This window comes from Solea senegalensis, linkage group LG9 (genome assembly GCF_019176455.1).
Source record: "Solea senegalensis isolate Sse05_10M linkage group LG9, IFAPA_SoseM_1, whole genome shotgun sequence".
Lineage (NCBI taxonomy): Eukaryota > Metazoa > Chordata > Actinopteri > Pleuronectiformes > Soleidae > Solea > Solea senegalensis.
Genome location: NC_058029.1, coordinates 11226664 through 11250260, shown reverse-complemented (window position 1 = coordinate 11250260; position 23597 = coordinate 11226664). Strand labels below are relative to the sequence as shown.

Genomic DNA, 23597 nt, shown 5'->3' with positions numbered 1-23597 from the left:
GTTTCTGACAGATATTATGACATCTCAGTATGCCCCTGTGCATATGCACCTGCCTGTTACTAATGACGCTGTTTCACAATATGTGTATTTTAGACATAAACATCTCCCTGTTCTTTTAAAAACTGTAGTGTAAAGCAGCTTTGAGTGGTCATCAAGACTAGAAAAGCACTAAATAAATACAGACCATTTACCCTGGACAACATGGACAAAGCATAAGTATAGGGTTATGTACAGTAAGCAGCACTGGTTATTACAGCAGATCTCTGAAATGCGTCTGTACACTAATTTATGCTGAGTCTACTTCCACAAGTGTCCAATGTGGTAAGACAGAAGTGTGTAAGTGAGTGTAAGTGAGCATGGGGATGAGATTTACAGAGGCTCCGGAGAGAAATCAGGATTAACTGGTGTGCCTGGGAAGCACATTTGACATTTTCAGAGGAACTTGATAGATTCTAGGCTCAGCTAATTTTCCCGCATCATCTGGTTTGTAGATGCCTGCTGTAACTTAATACTTATCAGCAAAATAGATGATTGCTCTTGTGGACAATAAAAATCTAATTTCACGCTTAAACTGTTGTTGTTATATATATGATTTTTATCGATCACGTATCTCATAAACGACTAAATGGAACACCTATTAATATTATTCGTATTTTTTTATATATATTTTTTTATGTCTTTTTCGACAGGCACCTCCCACAACAAGCAAGCCCGTGACGTCGACGGACGACGTATGTTGTCAATGAGAAAAAAAAAGATGGCGTCGGTGTCAGATTTGTACGATGTAGGATGGGAAGGTAAGACAAAATATATTATCCGCAAGAGCCATCGACGTTAAGGGACATTTATTTCTGTTACATGTGGAATAAGGGTATGTGTAGGTTAATGTGAGAGAGTCTTCGTTGTCCCAGACTGAGGTAACTACAAAGCTAATCAGGCAACGTGAAGTGCTTAGCTGACGCTAGTTAGCGAGGTATCGCTAACTCGATGTAGTCATCCATACAGTCGAGTTATATCGACTCTACAAACATTTACTATACGTCTATAATAGTGGTCATGCAGTTATCGGTGGAATTGAAGTCGTATTTCACGGAGCGATCATGATTTTGTTTGTTTGTTTTGCAGTAACTACCCGTTAGTAACCTGTTCGCTATTCTTAATGCGTCGGCTAACGTTGGCTTATCTACGTGTGGATGTTGTGCCTTAAATATATGATAAAGGTTACAATAACAGCGCCATTATTATGATATTTGAGACACTTCGTGGGCACTTCCGTGTGCACAAATCGCTTGAACGAGGTTGGAACATCATCTGAACATACTGTACTGCTGACATGTATCCACACTCGTGGCCACTTCTTGTTACAACAGTTATTGCTAAACATTTTATACGGGGTTGACAAGTAATCGTGATCCAGTTCACATTAAAAGTCAATAGATGATTGATAAATGAAACACTAATTAATTTGATTGTTATTTGCTGTTTTTAATATAAACATTAATAAGTCATCAATAACTGTAACATAAAAAAAAAGATCCCACAACCCATTGTATCTCAGGGAACGACTGTGTTACAGTGTTGACACAGATTACTGTTCTTATAATTCAATATTTTTGTCTACAGAGATGAGAGACAAGCTGCGCAAATGGAGGGAAGATAACAGCAGAAATAGTGAACAAATAGTGGATGTTGGTGAAGAACTCATCGGTGAACATTCATCAAAACTGGGAGATGACAGTAAGTGGTACAATATAAGTCTATTATATTGGACAAATCTACAAGTTTAAAAACTTGATAAACCTGCTTGATAAACCTGTAATAGTGTTATGTATTCTGTTAATTATACTGAATACATAACATTAGCATGGCTGTGGTTGTCAACAGATAGTTACAGGACAAGCACAATGGGGTTTTGTATATACTGAATCAAGTTAAACTTACTATATTAGAGGTAATTGTGTGCATAATGACAAACCCTCTGAAGCAAAGTCAAGACCGCTGTAAACACAAATAAAAGCATGTTGTATAATGTATGTTTGTGTGTTCATGTGTGTTTGGCATGTACTAGAATTTTTTATGTAATATATGTTGCTTTGAGATGCACACAAATCTTTTTATACATTGTGCAAGGTTTCCCCTACATACATTTCACCATGGAAACACACATACATTTATAGGTATAGTGGGGAAGTAGTTCCACCCACATGAACAGTCACTTGTGCGAAATCAAGTTTATTGCTTTAATAGCTGCTTTGGAGACAGTATTTAGTTACTAAGTCAGTGTTGTATAAATAACACATGATGTAATGGTTCCTCCTCCAATAACACACTTTATACTATAATAACTATATTTCACAACGTCTTACTGTAACCCTTAAGTTTAAATTTAAGTTTGCTCCGATTTTTACCTAATTGGTTTTGCTCTTACACTAGTCTTAACCTTAAAATGCTGAGATCATGTTTAAAAATTATATGATACCAACAAATTGACAGATCAGTACATATGATGGTTAATTGTACATGTACAACTCATCCCCAAATTAGGGCTTTTATGTCTAAAAATACAAAAATACTGCTGAAAAATAATCCTACAGGAAACGCCGCGCATAAATATATCCATTTATAAGTACTGCATATCATACCATACAAGCCATCAAATAGAGGTATACACGATGTTTGTGAAGTGACCGTGTGATATGTCTACAATTAACACATTACATGTCCTCTAAAATGGTGCTGTCCTGTTGTATTATCCCATAAAACTCTCCCCTTTTCCTCAGTTATTATGATTCAAACATTCCTGAGAACCGGCGGATAAAGACTTAACATGCCATGGGTTTATTGAAACCAACTCTTAAATTGGCTATGAAATGGGATGGCAATTATCAGAACAAGAGTTGGCATCATTAAAGTGAAGAGAAACTTCAGGGATTTGTTTGTTTTGGCATAATCCACCAGTTTTTGGGTGGAGTTGGGTTTTATTTTTCTTTTCAATTAACACATGTTCGTTTGGCTGAACATATGCAGTTCACTTGTCAGAGCAGTCTGTTAAACTTTTCTTTATTTATTCCATTAACAGGCTTCTGTAGCCAAGCTTTTAGGGGCTATCCACACGAAATGGAGTCTAGGCAAATCTGCCAAGGTTTTTTTTAATCATATCAGCGTTTCATCCATATGGAAATGGCATTTTGGGAGCCCTGAATTGGTCTTTTGGAAATGGGTTGCAGAGAGGGAAAATCTCTTAATGCCACCCTTGCATTTTTAAGTAGACAAGCAACACGCTACTTTGGGAAAATGGTTTACATAGGCCTTGTTTAGACTGCATCCCAAATCGGATTTGTAAGCATATCCGATCAGACTCCTCCTGACCAACTGTTCACATTATATTTTGCAAGTGATCCCCACAAATAATCATCTTTTGATTTGGAGTGCACACAGGAAGGACGGTGGTGTTTTATAGATGGATTCATTATTAGTGTTTATGAGAGCAAAGTGCTGCAAAGAGGATATGGACTAATATACACTATGTTCACCAACACAGTGGGGATGAGGGAAGCATTTAACCTCAACCGCTGGTTTCATAAAACATCAACTATATTTTTAACAATGTCATAAATTACTCAAAATACAGCTCAACTGTATACTGTGTTTCTCTGGTGCCAATGAGGTGTCACTTTCTAATGTCACATCACACTAAAATGAGATCATCATGAAGTGTAATGCTGACGAAAATTAATTATGGCTACAGGTACAGGGTAATGTTTTGATTCCAATTTTCAGTTTAGCCTTAGTGTAAAATTGAGAGGTAATCATAACATACATAAAAAATATTTTCCTTATTCTATTATTTTGTAATATTATTGTCAGTACAATTTAAGTTCCTTAAATATGTTATTGCTTAAAATGTATTTGTTATTTATTACAGTCATTGCTGGAAAGTGAACAGTGTTCATGATCGTTTATACTGTGATGCTGTCCAAGCTTGAAATTAACAAATGGTTTCTAACCTGTCCCATTATCTTTACTAAGTGGCATGCAGAAAAAAGAGTAAATGTGGACAGATGTCAAGTGTATAGTTCAATTGTCATTTTTTCATGTTACAGACAGTGGAATAGACGTTAATGCCGTCTTTTATGTCTGTCTCTGTCTCTGTCTTTTCCCCAGTATGGATTATTTATGAGCAGGTGATGATTGCGGCGCTGGACTGCAGTCGAGATGACTTGGCTCTGGTATGTTTTTACCGTGCTTCCTCACACACCCAGGAGCTCCAGAAGCAACCGTATGCTCTCTCAGAGTCATTCCTATTTTGCAGCACCTACTCTGCCAAATGTGAAAAAATGATTTTTATTTGGCCAAACGGTATTACTCTGTCTGTACTTTGGAAAAACAATTTGCTGAGACTTGAAATTAGAGGTTGTAGCAAATGAGAGGAGAAGCATGCTTTAAGTGTTAGCTGAACTTGGCCTTCATTTATTGCTTTTTCCCCCCAGATTTATTTGCCCTCCTAAAGCTTAATGTGATGTTTCTGAGTTCATGTTCTGAAATATTCATTGCTGTGAAAATGGTCAAATCTGCGTTGGATAAAAAACGGTCCGGAGGTCATAATAATTGAAATGGTTCATCTGTAATCAGTATGGAAGTGACAAATCCTCTGGCAAAAAGAATGACTCACTGAGTACAGAGAAGGCAGAACTCAGTCATTAGAAATAGTTGTCTGTTGGCTATCCTTACAGACCTGCTGCCAGACATTAAAAAAGAAGAAGGACAAGACTTCAGCTGATGGATTGTGCAAATGATTCAGATCACGCTGCAGACGTTTCCATCAAATTCAGGATAATGCTGAATGTGATTACAAGCCCTCCTCACATTTCACGCTGTGCCGTGAATCCAACAAATCAGACTTGTGGAAGAAAAGTGTCCTATTTAATCACAAATATGGCTGCCCAAATGTGTAACATAAAAACTGTGAAGTGTTAGTTTTGATTATTTGTTATCAGTATCCAGGGTTTTGGGCTGAAATATAAACAAAGTCTGGCTTTATCAAGACAGGTGATTTGTGTTTGAAAATCACGAGTATCTGTAGAAGTCGATGTTAGAGCAAGAGTGTAACATAGTTAAGTTACAGCCACTCTTGCACTCTCTCTCTCTCTCTCTCTCTCTCTCTCTCTCTCTCTCTCACTCTCACTCACCCCACATCCTTACAGACCTGTCTGCAGGAACTGAAGAAGCAGTTTCCAGATAGCCATAGAGTGAAGCGATTATCGGGCATGAGGCTGGAAGCCTTGGAAAGGTAAGCATCAGGTCTTTTGAGAGCAAGGCCTAGATTGGTGGCAAAAGTACAGCCATACTTTCACGTATGGTATTTTAGGAGGTTTGGGGCGAGACACTGTTAGCACATCCTAAGTGGTATGATGGTCTGGGTGTGTGTATGCAAGTGCTGCATGTGTGTATGGTAGGGTCTGTTTATGTTGGATCACCCAGCATTCCTTTGGGGAAGAGGGGAACAGAGAAAGGAAAGGTTTAACAGCGGGTAGTCCTGTGGCCCTTTAGCCTGAGTTAGGGATTCCCGGGAAGGAAGTGGTTTTATCCCACTGTTATTCTGGGGGTCCCTTAATCTTCTCTGGTTTCTGTTTTTTTTGCTGTTTTCCTTATTTTATTACTCTTTTTCTTTAAATATTTCACTCTTCTTGCCCTACTTTTTTAATAGTTTTTTTGTCCTGTTTTATCTGTGGGCTACAAGCATCTCCTGTAAATATTGACATGTCAACAAAGTTTCAGCTTTCTCTCCACCCCCGTTCCTCCTTCTACTCCCTCAGTAACATGGAGAGCATGAGCAAAAAACATAAACATTGGGATATTTTAGTCTGCACTTAGTTGAAGTAAGCGTAATTCAATCTGTGTACTTCCTCACTTGCATTCCCCACCCGGATCACCCTTGCTGGTTTATCGGTTATGTCAGAGTTTACGTGATAATTGAGAGTGATTGCTTCAGCGCTGTCAGATTAAATAAACGGCACACTGGGATCTAATTGGCAGCAGACAGAGCTACACATGAATTACACAGCTTCAAACAGCAAGGGCCTTCCCCCACACACACAAACACACACACACACACGGGCGCTTCCTAAATAAATAAAGCAAATCACAGTGGCTCGTGAATGGTTGCCTGGTGCCATCTGAAATCTCCCAAAGTGTGGCTGAGTAATAAAGTGAATGTGAGGGAAGCAGCAGTGCTGGAAGTGGGGCTGCTCAGTGCTAATGGAAACCAGAGTTGCTTCTGTCTGTGGGCGGGACAGTTTCTGATCACTGAACCCCACCCTTGGCTGCTTAAATGTTAGCATTGCACATTGCCCGTAATAGAAAAGAGTTGAAAAATCATCCCTCAGTGGATGATATAACATGACAAGTGAAGTGCATGCATTCTGTTCCCAGATTTCTTTACTGTATGATTTAATATTTACGGCTCATAAATGTCCCCGTTCAAACAAAATCATGTGGCCTCAGTCCAACAGTTTAGGCTAGGCTGTGTTGGATATTGCTGCTTATCAAGTTCATATGTGTATGTTGTGTTGTGTATGGGCCAAGAGACGTATAACCGAGGGCAAATGTAAAGTTAACTATTCAAGGTTGTTTAAAGGTCAAGCAAACTATCCAATCAAATTAAAATACAGTCTCTGATTTTAGCCAAGTAGGATCTGGGATTTGTTCAAAAACAACTTTATATTCTTTCTCCTCTCTTTAAAGGTACGAGGAGGCCAACAAGTACTATGATAGCATTCTTCAAGACGACCCGACCAACACGGTATGGACAAGTAGTCGGGGAGGGAAGGGGAAAAATGCTTCTGCTTCATGTTCTACCTTTCTTCCCTCTGTGGTCTCAGCTTTTTGGTGGGCTTTAAATCTGCCAAAGCACTTGTGTGTTAGTGGTGTGAGTTTGCTTAGTTGAACTCCTTGGCCTCCCTGACCTTAACCGCAGTGCTGATCAGCCTATCACCCACACAACTGCATAGTGTTTTAGAGAGGGGGGTGGGGTTGGGCTGCTGGTGATGGTTGGGTGATTCATGATCTTAGTCAGTGGCAGACATGTTTGATGGAAGTAAATTGTAAATAAGGGTCTGGCTGTAAATAAGAGTCTGGCCTTTGAAGATGGTGATTTACTGGACTTTTCAGACCCCCCGTTGAGTGAACAGGACTGAGCTCCTGTCCCAGCTTCTTCGTCGTTGATCATTGGCTTGAAATGTAAAGTTTGCTATGAGCTAGGCTGATGGGTTAATGCAGACAAGCCCTGAATAACCTTAAATTCTCTGAAGGTCTCTCTGTGCTACCTTCTCTTCTCATTTTACTATTCATCTCTGTGAAATGACTTGCCGGAGCACGTCTAGCCAATCCCACACCACCAACTCAAAACATAATGTACCTGCTGTAGATAGTTTCCATAAGGACATGTGGCCATGCAAAAAAAGGGGGTTTAAAGGGTTTTCAAAAGAAATCATGGCCTTATTTGTTTTGGCTGTACCCCTCCCCATCACCCCAAAGATGTTCAAGAAGTTTCCTGTACCATTCTGACATATGGATTGCTTTAGATGTGTGAACATTTTTCCTTTAGCTTGCAGTGCTAGAAACAACAACATAGACGTTTGTGCTTTGGATTCCATTTGACAATTTTTCATATCTTCAGCTGTCTGCTTTAATCAAATGGAAGTCATACGGAAAAAATAACAATATCTACCTTGCTCTTATACACTCCACTGTGGCATAGAGGTGTAGCCTCCTCATCTTTGAGTAGCTGCCTCCCACCATGCTCTGCCACAGCTGCTGCTGCCTGCCACCACATTCTGTCTCATTCCCACCTTCACTTTATTAAGACCATCTTTGTTTATTTAATGCTTCTGTTGCTATTGGAAGTAGGCAAGTTGGATCATCAAGTCAGATCTTGAACCAAGGAATAGGGCTGTTTTCATGGCCTGGTTCCCCTTAGGTATTTTTTATTTAATAGAGTGCTCAGGTCAGGGACATTTGTACTGTTTTTTGAGGCAATGGACAGAGTAAATTTTACAAGACTGTACAGTATGATCTCAGTATGTATATTTCCATGCATGCCGATGCTGCTTATAGCAAATGCCATACAATAAATACCAACCTAAATGATTTTGCAGAAATTCTCAGTCTTGTGGCGTATGCTCCACTTGCGATATTAACAACAGCCACAGCTTCCAAAAACATTTGTGTTCAGATGATTGTCTACTTTCCTGAATTATGCTGGAGGATTGTTCCATGCCATGCCTGACAGGAAAATAACATTTGGATGATTGCAGTAAATTATCTGAAAAGATTTTCTCCCACTCATTTGGTCTAAGACAAGGTTGAAGGGGAAGCCACATATGATACTTTTATATAACACTGTCATTTTCATATACCAAAGAGATTTTAATGCCAGCAAATGTATGTCCAAGTCATTGCCGTAGTCTGCAACAAATTGATTTGCATTAATCGTCTGTTTTGACAAAGGGAGTTTTAATTTCACTGAATTACAGGGCACCTCCCCGACACGGCACAGAGTCCTCTGAGTATTCCAAAGACATCCTCGGAAAGGGAATGGTCAGTTTCCTGGTCTCTGGATGCTGGATACTGCCACCCTAGCTATTGTAGGCTGTCATTCAAACATGGGGCTGGGAATGGAACAACACAGACAAATAGGTTCACTGTTCGTGGGATGTTAACCTTAAACCTTTTTTCCCACAATCCCTGTCACGAGTGACTTGGGCGTAGCGGTGGAGCGATGACACAATGACATTGTTCAGGTCACCTGTTTTGCAGTGAGGCCTATCTCCTCCTCGCTTATTGTCCAACATGCTTTTAAGGATAGGGCAAGGGATGGGCTATGAGAAATGGCGGAAAATTGGCGACCACAAGGAAGACTTGCGAGGCATCCCAGAATGCGAAGCAGAGATTGGAAACTGAGCTGTTGTAATTACAGGCTGCGGAATAGATGTGGTACCCATTAACCAAAATTGTTGAATCAACAAAAATTGCTCAAGTTTTTTTTTTTTTTTGCCATGGTGGTGTCCAAAAAATGTTTCAAACTCTTAGCCCTTCCATTGCTTGCTATGTTCCAGTACCTACAGCAATGATCTGGCAAAATTCTTGTCTTTGTGCGTAAATGCATTTTTCCACCTTTTCACTTCTTCTTGAGAGCATTTTTGGTCATGTGATGCCCCCCCACAACATTTTCATACATGGATCTACCACATTATAATCATTATAACATTAGAAGGACTCAATGATTGCATCAATATTCAATTCCAACGCTTTTAATTCACCCTAATAGTTCAATATAAAAAGATAGTATTTCTAAAATAAACCATTGAGGTCACATGGACGACTCCTGAGGTTGAAGATTTTGTTTGGGCCAAGTTATTTCATATTTTAAGCCTCAATAAATTTTTTTTTTTTTTAACCACAAATGCAAAGTCTATCCACAAAGTAATGGTTTAGAGTTTAACTTAAAAATAAAACATAGCTTTTTATAGGATCACAAAAACCTTTAACACTATACTTTGCTGTCATAGAGTACGCAAGACTTCAGGTGCCTCTAGGTATGTCACCGTTGTTGTGATGTTTCTTATTATAAAGGAACGTTGTGGTAGGTCACAGTGAGAAGCCAGGGCTGGTGTAAATAACCTTCTCCTCACTCCTAAGACCTTCTCAGAGTGCTAATTAAAAAAGAATCACAACAACAGAGAGCTCAGACCCACTGCCAGGTTTTTCTGGATCATTAGTTGGAGAAAGGAGGAGAGAGGTGGTTTGGAATTGCTTCTCATTTAATAAAGTGCTGTGTGACTGGGCTACCAACTTCCATATGCTCCTTTGAGCCCCAAGTGGTTCTTTATCTGGGAGAGAAAAAAAATGTTGGGAAAGAGGTGGGTGTGGTGGGAGTGTAAAAGTGCAGATCTCCATTCAACATCACTGTATATTTTGCTTTATTTTTTCTGCTCTCCCATTTTTTTGGTATTGGAAGAGAAAAGATCCCACATGCTTATAATTTAGTTTGAAGTGAGTATAAATTCCTGAATCTCACATAGCGTCCCGATTTATAGTCACAGGACATGAACAATGAAATAATGGATTGACATTTCACTACATGTTGCTTGGTGACTTCAAAACATATTTTATTCATTTAATAAAATAAAAAAATATATATATAATAAGGTACATTTTGCTCATCATTTATGTTTTTCACTTAGAGGTTAGGCTGCAGTGTCTCCACTGGCCCCTGTCCCAGCTTGATGGATAAGTGGTTTTAAGATGATGGAAGTGTCAGAGGCCCAAGTTTACAACCCTGAGACATGACTCATACACAGTCATCAATAGCGTTGACTATAGAAGAGGAAGCCCGACTCGATCAAGTGCCAGTCCATAAATAAAGTAGGCTGTGGCTGGGTGGTGTAGTTCTAATGGAGTGGCAGCCTCCTGTTTAGATTTTCACCCTCTACCAAAAGAGGGAGGAGGGGGGATGAGTGAAATGTTTGCAGTCAGAGTAATACCGTCTAATTCAGATTGATGAGAATGTAATCCACCTTAAGGTCATTTTAACATCAAAACAAAGTGGAAAGTAATTTTCAGCTGATGTAAGTTGGACTGTTGCAGCTCTAGATTCGTGCTGTGTTGGCAAGAAGACAGGCGTTGGGGTTTAGGGGTGTGTGCCATTTACCCCACTTGGTTTGGCTATGACTCACCACTTGTTGTCAGCCAGCGTTTTGACTCATAATGTGTGTGAGTGTGTCCGTCTCCTGTTGGCCATTTAAGTCTTGGTGGACTCAGATTCATTTAATATCACCAGCGATATTATCGTACAATTGAACTTGACAAAGTTTAATGTCTTTGTGCCTTTGATCTTGTCAGCTTGAAGCGCCAAAGTTCTTTGTCTTTTTTATAGAGTTTCATAAAATAAATCAGTGTTAGTTTGTTTCGTAGCAGAACTTTGTGGCTTCTGATACACTGAAAATACACTAACACAGACATTGAATCTCACAACTTTCTCTCCTCCAACTCCTCTTCCTCTTCAACACTCGAGCTGAGTTCCTAATCCTGTTTATTTTCTGCTCTACAGGCAGCAAGGAAGCGTAAGATCTCCATACTAAAGGCCCAGGGGAAGAGCACTGAAGCCATCCGGGAGCTCAATGAGTATCTGGAACAGTGAGTGTTTCTTTAAGATGGAGAGAGGGTCAGGCACTCCCTCCTCTCAACCTTCCATGGCTTTTATTTTAATTAAAAACCAAGTCTGCTTTCAATTGAGCTGACACGACTTGTGCATTAAGTACTCAAAATCTATTCCCCTCCTCCGAAGGTTGGATATTATTGGTATTGTAATAAGTAACATTATACTTACATTTTGACTGTACCATGTTACAAATCCACTCCCTGTTTTGAAATTACTGTCATGATGTGATGTATGGCAGGAGTACTTATTGACTTTCTGTGTTTATAGGTTCGTTGGGGACCAGGAAGCGTGGCATGAGTTGTCCGAGCTCTACATCAATGAACATGAGTAATGACAGCTTTCTTTATACATTTTATTTCAATTCTAGTTACATTATCAAACATTAAAATGTTTGTAAAGCATTTAGACAAAACATCAGTCATCAGTCAGGAGATTTTTTTGTGAAATGTAGGAGGTCAGCAGTATGTTCAGTCGAATGATCCCTTTAATATCAACACTGCTTTTTCATGTAATCTGTCACCATGCAAATGCCCAAATATTACCAGCTCATACATATAAACACGACTTGTATGCCTAGTTTTTTAAGGGAAAAAAAAATTTGCGTCATTATGTTAAAAAAAAAAAGTAGCAACAAGTAACAACCACTGTATCCACCCCCTTAATCAGATCCATTACATTTAGTGGAATATTCTTTTGGATCATGTTTACACAAGATTTCATGGAAATCAAGTCAGTAGATTTGAATTATCCTGCTAACAGACAGGCAGACACCCACCCAGCTCGATAAAGCCCATAATGTGGGGGATGTTTGAGGTCTAGCTCATAGGTTTCTGTGTGTCCTGTTGTTTATTTTGTGTGAACTTTCCATTTAATAACAAACGGTTAGCACTTTCAAAACTTCCAGTAAGTCCACCATATGTTTGGGGTGAATATATCAGTTTAACGGGGCTACACTTCAGACTGATGGCTTGATCTCCAGAAGTTTGGTGGATGACCACAAAGGAAGGCAGTGAGATGCCTGACACAACCAGGGGTCTGAATGGACCCCTGTTCATGTCAGTCACATAAGAGTAGTTTAATAGGATTTCAGCCATAGGTCTACTCTCCTGCATATGAAAGCAGAAAGACTCCCTGGCCTTTCACGGATATCTCAGAGCCAGACAGACAAGAGCATTGAAAGAAAAATCATTTTGTTTGTGTCACCTTTTGTCCCTCCTTAATTGTCTGGGGCTCAGAAGTGGCTGAAGCGGTGTCTTGAACAATGGTTTGGTACGTGTGTGTGGGCACACTGACTCCAGTTGCTTGGTTGCTCCGGTACGAAAGCAGTGAGAGCAGGAATGTGTAGCGCGGTGAGAAGGCTACTTATTGGATATTTCATGCTTTTGTCTGAGAGGCTTTATTGTTGTAGTAGTCAGAGGAAATCCAGGGGTGAGCGGATTATCTCCCAGCTTATCCCCACACTTGTAATATCACACCATTCACTCCCACAGCCCCTTATCTAAAGGCGTGTCAATTTCTTTTCTTTGTTTTCTTTATTTTGGGTTACAAACTCTGTTTCCCCTCCACCTCCTCTTCCGGATGGCGCGGCATTATCGCCACTCTTTTCCAGAGGGATGGAGGAAGAGGCAGAGAGGGAGAGAAAGAGAGGGAGAGCACTTGCTGTGAAATTCCCAGGAGAAGGTGGTGGCACTTCTCATAAACTCTGCTCCCCTGACTGCACAACACCCAGGGAGTGAAAAATAAATAGAGCACTGTCTGCACAGCCGTTGTAAAGTTGTTAAGTTGCTGAAAACATCAGTGTTCACACATTATAAATGTAATTATTAGCTTTTGCGTCGACACTGCTAAAGCAATCCTTATGCCAACAATGTTTAGACTGCTGATTATTTAGCCTGCAAGTATTGCTTGGAGCCACAGCCGTTGGCTTTCATTTGGACCCAGCTCATGAGACTGTTCAGCAAAATTGGACTGGTCATCCAAAATTACAGTATAAATAGTAATAATTTTTTCAAACATACTTTAGGCAGTCTGAATCCATTTTTGTCTTATTTGCAGTCAAAATGTGGTATTGAAATAGGGGAAAGCTGCTGCTGATGGTTTTACTAACTTCCAAAAGAAACAAATACGATTCTTGCAGTCTCGCACATGATGGCAGCTACAAACTTACTCAAGCACTGTGGTAAAGAGTGAGCTTAGCTGCAGCCTTAGAGAGTAGCTCGTTGTCAGTGGGGTTGGATGACTGAAGGAAGAGCTTCAGAGGTAGGGGTCTGGCTCTGGGACAAGATTCTGGTTGATGGCTGATGGAGCAGGCTCTGTTGCAGGCCATGGCCACTGCATGAGCACATCTGAAAGATTTTATGGAGAGGAAGTGGTAATTGTAAGCAGCCCCCAACCATCCAACCCCTCTGATCCCCTCACTCAACCCCGTCCTACTGTTTATTTCTTTCTTTCTCTGTGGGCACCTTCCTTTTCCCTACTATGCTGTATGGTAGATTTTATATTTCTTCAGTTTTGTGGAAGGCAACATTTAGATCATTTGGTGTCAGTCAAAAGGTTGCATTTACCTAATTTCTCTCCAGTGGTGAAAAAAGTCACGCTCTTCAGAGGCCTGGTGTAGCAAGCAAGCATCTTTTGGTTTTTCTTTAAATTGATATGATTTGTTCAGAAATATGAGATGTCTTGCCAAAAAAAAACGCAAAAAAACATGAAAACGTGGTTACAAATATGATCATAACTTTGAATATATTGAAAGACAGCCAGGGTAGTCCCAGTTTCTGTTGGGCGGTCTGCTTCTGCCTTGGTCTACGTGTGTTGACTTGTGTTTTGTTAGGTGTGCAGACGTTTTATGGCTTGTGTTCCAGTGATATACTGTATCTTAGCACAACTTGGTCTGGTACAGCGAAGGGGAAACTGTGTATTAGAAATGGAGTGGCAGCAGATTAGTGTGAGGTCAACAGCTCAGCAGTCTGCTGCTGAGAAGTGATCTCATCTGAGTATAGGCACAGTGTGCCAGCTCTTACTGTAGTGCTGACCTCAGGAAGGTAGTTAACTACACATTAAAGGCTGAGAAAACACACAGATGGAGAAGATTGATCCTCAGTGTCCCCGAAGGAGGGAGAATCACCATACTAGATTGGTTTTTACCTTTTCCATCTGTCTGGACTGAGTAACCTTTACTGTAAACCTTCAAATAAACTTCACGACACATTGTAGATCTTTACGGAGCTCTGCAACATTCAGGAGGCTATAAGTCTGTCGTACCTGCAACCCATGTAGTTTTCAATACAGATTTATACCTGTAAATTTATTGGGCATAGATGTTCTGCTTCACAGTTGAGCAAGCTAAAGGATGACATACCCACAGCTGTATCAATTGGCTTACTGTTTCCCTTGTCATTTCCACAGCTATGGAAAAGCTGCGTTTTGTCTGGAGGAGCTGATGATGACCAATCCTCACAATCATTTGTACTGTGAGCAGTACGCTGAGGTAGGTACACGCCTGGATGTCCGTCATCAAGCATGTGGGGAAACTATGGAATAAATGTTCGCTCTCTGTGAATGGTGCCTCTCTTTGTAACGGAGAGAAACACTGGGACACACTAAATGTCACTGGGAGTACAGGCCTATGAAAGGAGATGTGTTCACATGTGGTTGTCATGTATTGCTTATTCAGATGTCATGCTGTCATTGCTTGTGCTGCCATTTAGCACAGTTTAATGCTTCCTTTAACAGGTGAAGTACACTCAGGGGGGGCTGGAAAACCTGGAGCTGTCCAGAAAGTATTTTGCCCAGGCACTGAGGCTGAACAACCGAAACATGAGGGCATTGTTTGGTCTGTACATGGTGAGTACCGCTGTACATGGAGAGAAAGTGGGAGAGGAGGAGAGAAAAAACAAAAATAGTAGAACTTTTTTGCTACCCTGCGGTTTGTCAAGGTTGAGGCTGGCCAATGAGTCCGTCAAGTACGCCTGTAGTGTGTATGTGTATGTGTAAATAAATGTGTTTTTGGGGGGAAGAAGAGGCTCTCAGACAGGTCAGCACACTGCTGAGTCAGATGGTGAACTCCAGCATCGGAAATGTCTGCCCTTCTGAAGCTCTTTATTTTAGTAATAATACCCCTTTTGGTGAGGCCTTTTTTTATGTTTATCACTTAGATAAATAAAGAAGGCATGGAGTAAAAAGAGAAACACATGAGTTGGAGAGAAAGAGCAGTACAACTGTTGTAAGCAGTATATAACTTGCAAATTATCCGACTGGGTGCCAGTTAGATTGTAGTCATGGGTAAACAGCCTTTTCATCTCTGTATTTGTTTTAAACGGGATGTTGTCCCTTAGCACCAATGCATCATATGTAATTGAGAGCTGACATAAAAACACAAACAAAGCAGTGCCGGGAATAAATGGTGGAGAGGCGAAGCAGGTCTAACACAGAGAGACCTAGTGTTTTCCTGTGTGCTGCACTGGGTTTTTTCAGGTAGTCCAAACACATAACATAGTCCAAACACGTAACCCATATTCTCTGAGGTTTAGGCAGCATATAGGAGAAGCAGGGCAGAGTTCAAACCAAGAGTTTTGCTTCTGTTAACGCTCACGTTTGTCAGAGAAAGAGCAGGCCCCGTGCGGCTTCCTGACAAGTCCTTCACTGACACCCTGCCCTTTAATGGCTACCTCAGGTAGTGGGGGATTCTTCATCAGTCACAGGTCTGTCTGAAGAGTGCATTTTGAAGTTTGTCAGCTCATATCGACGGTCCAACTTCTGACAGGTGCAAGAAGTTCAGTGAAAGGGCACGAAACTTTCACCATCTCTCACCAGCTGAGTCAGTTCCACAGAAGACTTGGTAGCACTGACCACAGTGGGGTTGTGGGTTAGTTACTCACAGCGCTTGCGTGGGGATTCCCCTCCATAATGGTGCACACTGTTATGTGGGGATAGCCTGTCTGCGTTGACATCATCTAAATTGAGGTTTGTCTTGTGCCAAAAAAGAAAAAAATATATAGAAATAAAGAAAATGCTTACTAAAAAATACAGAAGCCAAACCATTTTATAGAAAAAACAGGACCAGGTTGATTGGTGTATAGTTAAAGTTTCAGCACATTGGTAGGGAGGGCTTTGAAGTGCAGGCAGGGTAAGCCCTCTGGGGTTTGCTGTGTGGAGATGATGGCAGGAACATGGGAAAGACATGGGATTTGTGGTTCGGAAGGGAGCTGTCGGGGCAGGCAGAAACCGTGATTCACAAGGCGCTCCTCTCACTGCACGCTTGCTTTTGCTTTTTTTAAAGACGTACATGGTTCTTTCTTCACCAGGAATCAATGGTGTTGGAGAAATTAGACTCCGTTAAGTGACAATTTACGCATGAAGCATTAAAATGCTCATTTTTTCCTCCCATAAATGATTTCTCCTGTGTCATCAGGCCAAGGCCTGTTTTTTCTCTTCATTCTGCCACAATGACTAGTGGAGTGGTAGATGGTAAGAGTGGTTGCGCATTCATCTCAATTACGCCTTTATTGCTGTTTCACCAAGTTTTGATATAAGAACACCCTTTCCCCTTTTCCCTCATTTTGGTGCTTCTTCTCGTTTTCTTTTTTCCTCTAGTCTGCAAGTCACATCGCTGCCAGTCCTAAAGTTAGTGCCAAGGTGAAGAAGGACAATATTAAGTATGCCGCCTGGGCTACCACTCAAATAAATAGAGCCTATAAGGTGAGTTATATACAGATGCTTTTAAAACTTGATGGAAGAGCATGTAACTTTGTCAGATTTTAATCTTGCATATCTACTACATTTTTTTCCCCACTTTTTCCCACATCACTATTAATTTTGCCAGACACTGAAAACCACCAGCCATATTGTTTTTTGATTCTTCTGCGATGTTTTAGCTTTTATGGGGTATTTTCACACAATGTCCAGACATCCAGAAATCCCCTTCATTTGCATAGTATGCAAAAGTATTCGCAACCACCAGATGACCCCTGAATGCACAGCAATCCTGAAGAATGACTTTGACTCGCAGTGCTGAAATTACAACCCTGGTGTCTTTCAGCGTGTCTGGGTACATTTACTGTCGATGTGTTGACTTAAGGCCACAATGTCGGCTAAGACTTTATCCCACACCGTGGCTTCACAGGCTGATTCTCTGAGGACAACAATCATGCTAGACTGTAGCGGGGAGTTGTCCAGTTCACAAACTGGGGCTCCACGAACTGAACTTCGGATGTCTGCAGCAAATTCACGAGCATCATTACAGGTTTAAGTGTTGCAGTGTTTCACAGCAACTATTGCAAACATTTTCCCAGATTAAATGTCCTTAAAACCCGTATAACGAGGACCTGATGAACCAATTTGTGCCCATTTGAAAGCAGACACGTGCGCCCTCATATTAGAATCCGCACAAATGCACGCAAAGTGTTGAGGGGAAAAACTGAGGAGCGACTCAGATTGTTGAACTGAAATGGTTTATGCCGTTGTCATGGCGACCCAAGTATTAAAGCATATTTAAAAGCAAACTTTTTTGCCATACGAGCCCATACAGTACGTGTTGCTTATTTGGGTTTCGACAGTTAAACGTCTAATAAGTGGTTCTTTGCTCAGCATGTGTGGGTGCTGTTGAGAGAGAGGTTTCCTGCTGAGCCTCTAAAGACCTCGTCTCACCACACTTGGCTCTCTGTCCCTTATAGACACATTTCACATGTTGAGCACTTAGACAAGTTTAAGAGCTCTGTTGCACAAAGTGTGTGTGTGAGTAATGTCCCAGTGAGCAGCTGTCCTCTTCTGAAACTGTAGCAGACGAGAAGCTTCTGCTTGTTCTGTTTGGTTTGATTTGAGGGAGAACAAAAAGTCACGAGGTGAAGCTTGTTTTGTTCAGGCTCATACTCCATGCGCAGAGACAGATCTCTTCAATAAATAATGAAGGAAAAAAAATGAAGAGGGGGGGTTTTTTGGTGAACAAAGTCAACTAAAAGTCTCCATGCCACTACACTCATCACTTTGATTGGTTTGCTTCTGACCTTACCTCGCTGTCTCGTGAAGTCTTTGATCCTAACACGGGACAAGATGATTATCTCAAAGTGCACACTTTTAATCATAAGTCAGAGGCCTAAAGGATCTGCAGGACATGAGTGAGGCATCAGATGACTCACGCTGGGACAGGACCGCTGAAGCTCTCTCACTTAACCTATATGGTTAAGTGAGAGAGCTGCCAGCCAGTTCACACCTGAACACTATTCACACGCTTTAACATTTTCTTTGTTGCCAGGGAGGTATGAGAAGTGTTTTACCCACAGACAAACCGACAGCTATTACAAGTGTCTTTAACAGTACAATGACAGCTTTATGATTAAAATGATAAAAATCTACATTTCTCACAAATGTTCCCTATTTCCCCCTGATTTCACCACTTCAGTTCATAGCAACATGATGTCATCTTTGCTGGATGTGCTGTTGCTGTAGAAAACGTAACAGGATGAAAGCAGTTCTGATGAGTTTGAAGTCTTTTCAACTGACCACAGTTCAGCATTACTCTTACTGAGTTGCTGCCTATCATTAAATTGCACATCTCAGTGTTTTAATTTGAAGCTGTGTTATTGTGTTATTGCGTAGTGTCACTTAATATGTGATTTAATTGGATTTGGGCAGTAATGACCTGGATGAATGGAAATCTGCACAAGCATTTATATAAATGATTAAAATTGAAGGCAGTGTGTGAATCGCTATGACATATAAGCCGTATTGTATTAGCTCAGAGGAAAACAAAATTGATTTTGAGTTATGATGACAACAGAACAAAACACTTCAGCTACTAATAGAGATCAGTAGACAATGTTTTTTTTTTTTTTTAGAAAGAGTTTGACTTTGGTTTTGACCTCCTGGTGATTATAATGGGACAACTCAGACGGGCACACATTTTGTCTTCCAGTGACCATTATGTGAGCTGCATTTGCCCCAGTGTACAGCTTGTCCTTGTTTAGGTTGCCTGGTTATGGAGGGTTTGAACATCTTTTCTCTGGTTTTGCAGTGTGAGACAAGTTGAATGACAAGGTGTGCAGTAGCGTCCTTTATTTTTTGTTCCCCCTCGCTCAGTTAAGAGATCTTAAAAAGGAGCAGGGGTGTGGGGGGCCTCACTCAGACCGCTGCAGGCTGCTGTGGGCTTGTGCTGGCTGATTGATGGCCCCTTTAAAGCGTTGCTCGTGTCAGTCATCCACTTTTATTAGGCATCAGTACCTGGTGATTGTCATACCTCTGTGTGAGAAAAAGGTGGGCAGGTGAGTGCAAGTGGGAGCAGTGAGAGGTCATGGCTGACTGGGGAACATTTGAAAAGAATGAAAAGCATTAATGTAATTACTTTGGTGGGCTTGGCTGACATGTATAGTTGTGTGGGTTGTAGGTGTATGTGTCTTTTAAGTGGCCCGACAGCCTGCCCTTGTTACCCTAACTCTCTAAACAGATTCTCTGATTAGCTCCTCTGTCACGGACCAGAGGCTCCCAGTGCGCCACGTCTCTATTATCAGATGCTCTAAATAGATGTGAAGCTGTCTGGTCTGCCCCCCACTGTTTTAGAGCAGGGCAGGAGTTAATGTGGTGGTCTCACCTCAGGCTGCAGAGATAATTGACAACAGGACCTGAGGTAATGGTGCATTAGGCAGAAAGGCAATTAATGCACTGATCATTACAGCTACCCCACCACTCACACACACCCTGAATCTAGAAGAATGAGTCACTATTTGAAATTACATAGCCCATTGCACACCTTATAAAACTGTCCCTTTTAAGTTGGCGTTAGGACAAAGGGAAAAAAAAAAAAAAAGTTTTGCTGTGTGAAGACAGAATAGGCTAAATTTAGGCAACACTTAGTTCCTGTTTGCGGAAATCTGGGTAGATCCAATGGTTGACAGAATAAATGTGTCATAGCATTATAGATCAATGCCTTTTAATGAATATCGGGTTGAGCTGTTTTGGTGTTTGAGTCAAAGATAGATCATATGTAGAGGAGGATATGTGGTTTTGGAAAACAAGCCAAGATGCCACCTTAGGTGAAAGCCCAGTGTTAGATTTCCTCAGCCAGTTGTTTTTAAGCATGAAAATGATTGTTTACTCTGCGTATAATGGTGCTTCCGTCTGCACACCGTCTCGTGGGGCTCATCTCAGAACATGCAGAATGTGCTCTGTTGTTCACCGGCAGTAAAGCCATGTGGTTGAAACGATATCCCCTGCCTGTGCTCGACTTGACAAATTGTGTTATTATAATAAGTTAACTGAAAGACTCCTGTGATGCCGTTGCCTCTTGCTTGTCCATTTTCAGGGCCTCTACGCATTTTGAAATTGTGGACCTAAGATTGTGATGGCAGAGGATGAGCTTAATTTAAGTTTGAGCTGCATGTTTCTTTTGGGATTTAACTTGCATATTTTCTCCACTGCTATCAGTGCTGTGTCATTTTTGAACATTATTTGTTTTATTAAGTGTAAATGGTGGATTTGATATAGCTATTTTACACACAGCTTTCATTAGATGTGTCACAGGAAAAGGAATCTGGCATATAATGGAATCTGTGGCCATATGATACCCTTTGTAGAGATTTTTGTTGGTTGGCAAATTTGCCAAGACGAGGTGAATCCCACTGACCCATTATCTTATCCCTGGTCGCCTGCCCAAGGTGAAGGAAGTTGTGTTTCCCTTTAGTCTGTTTCGATTGGATGCCCTGTCTGTTGCAAGATTTAATTGGGAAGAGGATGTGTGTGCCTGTTTGTGTACACATGAGTAATCTTCTATATGCTTGTGGATTATAATTTGTGGCTTTTCCTGTGAACCCCTGTGGACACAGAGCTAAAATTAGAGTGCACTGTTATATATTCCTGTACTAGAGGCTATGGAAGTGGACATCCTTGAGAGAGAGAGTGAGAGTAATGGCTCTTATGCAACAGTTTATGGGAGACCCTCAAAGTTGAGGTATTATCTTACTTTGACTTGTTTACCATATCTGTCCATTGACTATTGTTGTCTCTGCGATCATCGTTGCTTTTGGGACAGGGATGTTTTCGCTCAGTCAGTGGAGCGTGACATATGTTGCACAGGGTTATCGATGCCTCTGTGAGGCTGTGTTCAAGTGTGTTTAGCTCTTCATTACTTTCCTTGGCAGAGAGATCTAATGAGCTGATGTTCTCCTCTTCTCCTCCCCCCACTCCCTCTCTCTTTGCCTCCCCCTTTCCTCCTCTGATATGCAGCTTGCTGGTCGTGGGAGTAAAGAGAATAAGTGCTCCAGGAAGGCAGTGGAGGAGATGTTGGAGTCCATGCAGATCACCATGTCCTAGACCTGCGCATGTCCTCTCTCTTCAGTTGGAACAACATGGCAGCTCAAATAGTCTTGCAATGTGTCCACTATCCAGAACCAGATCTGTATCTGTATTTTGTTTTTTTCTTAATCCCTTCAACGTTGATTCTGTGATTTAGTGAACATGACATGGATAATGGAAGACCTTTTCCTCAAGTGCAAAGATTCACCCACTCATCTGGTACCTACAACACCAGAACGCAAGTACAAACCAGGGTGGGATGTTCCTCAGACTGGACTGTACTAATCCTTCCCATCTTATTTTGTGTTTTTGATCTAACAATTTTTCACATCCACATCAAAGCTTTAACCCTGTGACAGAGAAGACGAGCTGTAAAGTAACTGCTATTTATAAAGACGGTATGACGGCCCCACCTGTTCGCACAGAGGTGCTACTGTCAATTAGACATCTTTAATACAAATAATTGTTTTTCTTTTTTGTCAGACTTATCAAAATGTCTTAATAAAGTATAGTTGAAAATACATTTTCTCCATGAATGTTTGTAGTCAGAAGGAGTTTTTAGTAGGTAGTTTTTTGGGACTTCCATTTTTCTAACTAATCACGTTTTCCCCTGGCAGACTGACACATTTGAACCTGCTGTAGCTATACTGTAAAAGGATAAAAGACATTTGTCATTATGAAGGCAGCAGTGGCAAACACCGGGGCCTCTTCCACAGTGATTCCAGCTGGGAAACCCTGCCTTTCAATTACCCCAGCCAGCAGCTGAAGTGACTTCAGCACACTGAACAACACCTCTGTCATCTCAGTTTAGAGAGCCTGGGAGAGTGCTGCCAGTAATTAACACACCACAAGTTGGAAAGAAAAAAAAAAAACTATTCATAAATTTAGGAACATGCATGACAGACAGGGAAGAAAGACATCTTAGTGGAGCGAGAGGCAGTCCTGCTTTCTCCTGCCTTTAGAGCAGAACACTGTTCATTTGGTTCTGTAATTGTTGAATCTGAATTGATCCAAATGATCATCATAAGTTGTCTCTCACCCATGAAGAGTCTGCTATAACTTCCATTTCTTTTGTTTTTTTGTCACATAACTTCACTCCTTGGCAAAGGGAAGAACCTGAGTGTTGAGTTTATGGTCAATTTTTTTGGACGGACTTTAAATTGAGAGGTCATCAGCTCAAAGCACCGAGTGATGAAAGCCATTTTCTGAAGTTTAATACTCAGGCCGTGGTCAGTGGATGAACAAGTCTGCGTTTGATTTGCCTCACCAGTCTGGCGGAACCAATGAAAGGCAGGAGCTGTTCGAGCAAAAACTGACTTCACTTATTTTTTCACAGGAAAAAGACTGGGGCTAAGTGACGCCCCCATTTTTCTGAACAGTTTCAGGATGAAAGCTTTTTGATTTGAAGCAGAATGATACTTTTTATTTTCATGCCAATGTCAATGATACTGTACTTGCAATGGTAATTTATGAACTCGTAAAAGGAGAATAAATGCTGTCAGTCAGTTTGATGGCTCATCATAATGAGATATTGCTCTCCAGTTCCAATAGTACTGAGGCAATAGTGCCATCTGTAGTCTGGATGAAGAACTTATCAAGCTGGGTTAAACCCTTGTCTGCATGAAGCAATGAGTGACAATATGCACCTGGAGGAAGGCTACAGTTGCCACGCACTAAACATACAAACTTGTATAATGTTATTTCTAGGTTGTCAGCAACTCTGCAATTTGCTGAATAAACAAACAAACTAGGTTATGCACTATTTATCGGTCACAAATAGGATATTTTTTTCCTTGCCTCTGGCTTCCAGATATTTTTCCTTGTAGAGTCAAGAAAAATTGCATTTTGGCCCCAGCATCTCATGTTGAGCTGGAATAAGTTACAGGCACCATGCCCTGCCACATTGTTTACAAAATCTCCAGCAACTTTTGCCCCATTAGTACACAGTTTAATGAATATCTTCTTAGATCTTACCTTAAAAAAAAGCAAGAAGAGAAGGGAACCATCCAGCCCCACTAAACTGTCAGCTCAGCTTAATGTGTGTCGGGCTTCTGCTATTAATGCTACCTGTAATCCCTTGGAGATTAGTCCCTGG

The 23597-nt window shown here is 41.0% G+C and overlaps 1 protein-coding gene across 1 annotated transcript; it reads left to right on the top strand.

Moving 5' to 3' along the window:
- Positions 1-723: 723 nt before the first annotated feature.
- On the top strand, positions 724-22023 carry emc2 (ER membrane protein complex subunit 2). Its single transcript, XM_044034357.1, has 11 exons — positions 724-797; positions 1624-1737; positions 4165-4229; positions 5205-5290; positions 6745-6802; positions 11111-11196; positions 11489-11548; positions 14627-14708; positions 14954-15064; positions 16814-16918; positions 21434-22023. Exons 1-11 carry the CDS (start codon positions 734-736, stop codon positions 21518-21520), a joined length of 918 nt encoding a protein of 305 aa, XP_043890292.1. The 5' UTR covers positions 724-733; the 3' UTR covers positions 21521-22023.
- Positions 22024-23597: the final 1574 nt, after the last annotated feature.

What these genes read in the sequence shown, in the direction of transcription:
- emc2 (XM_044034357.1), top strand. Translation starts at nt 734, where the DNA reads ATGTTGTCAATGAGAAAAAAAAAGATGGCGTCGGTGTCAGATTTGTAC. An exon ending in CATTGTTTGGTCTGTACATG is followed by an intron (nt 15,065 to 16,813) that starts GTGAGTACCGCT and finishes TTTTTCCTCTAG; the next exon opens with TCTGCAAGTCACATCGCTGC. An exon ending in AAATAAATAGAGCCTATAAG is followed by an intron (nt 16,919 to 21,433) that starts GTGAGTTATATA and finishes TCTGATATGCAG; the next exon opens with CTTGCTGGTCGTGGGAGTAA.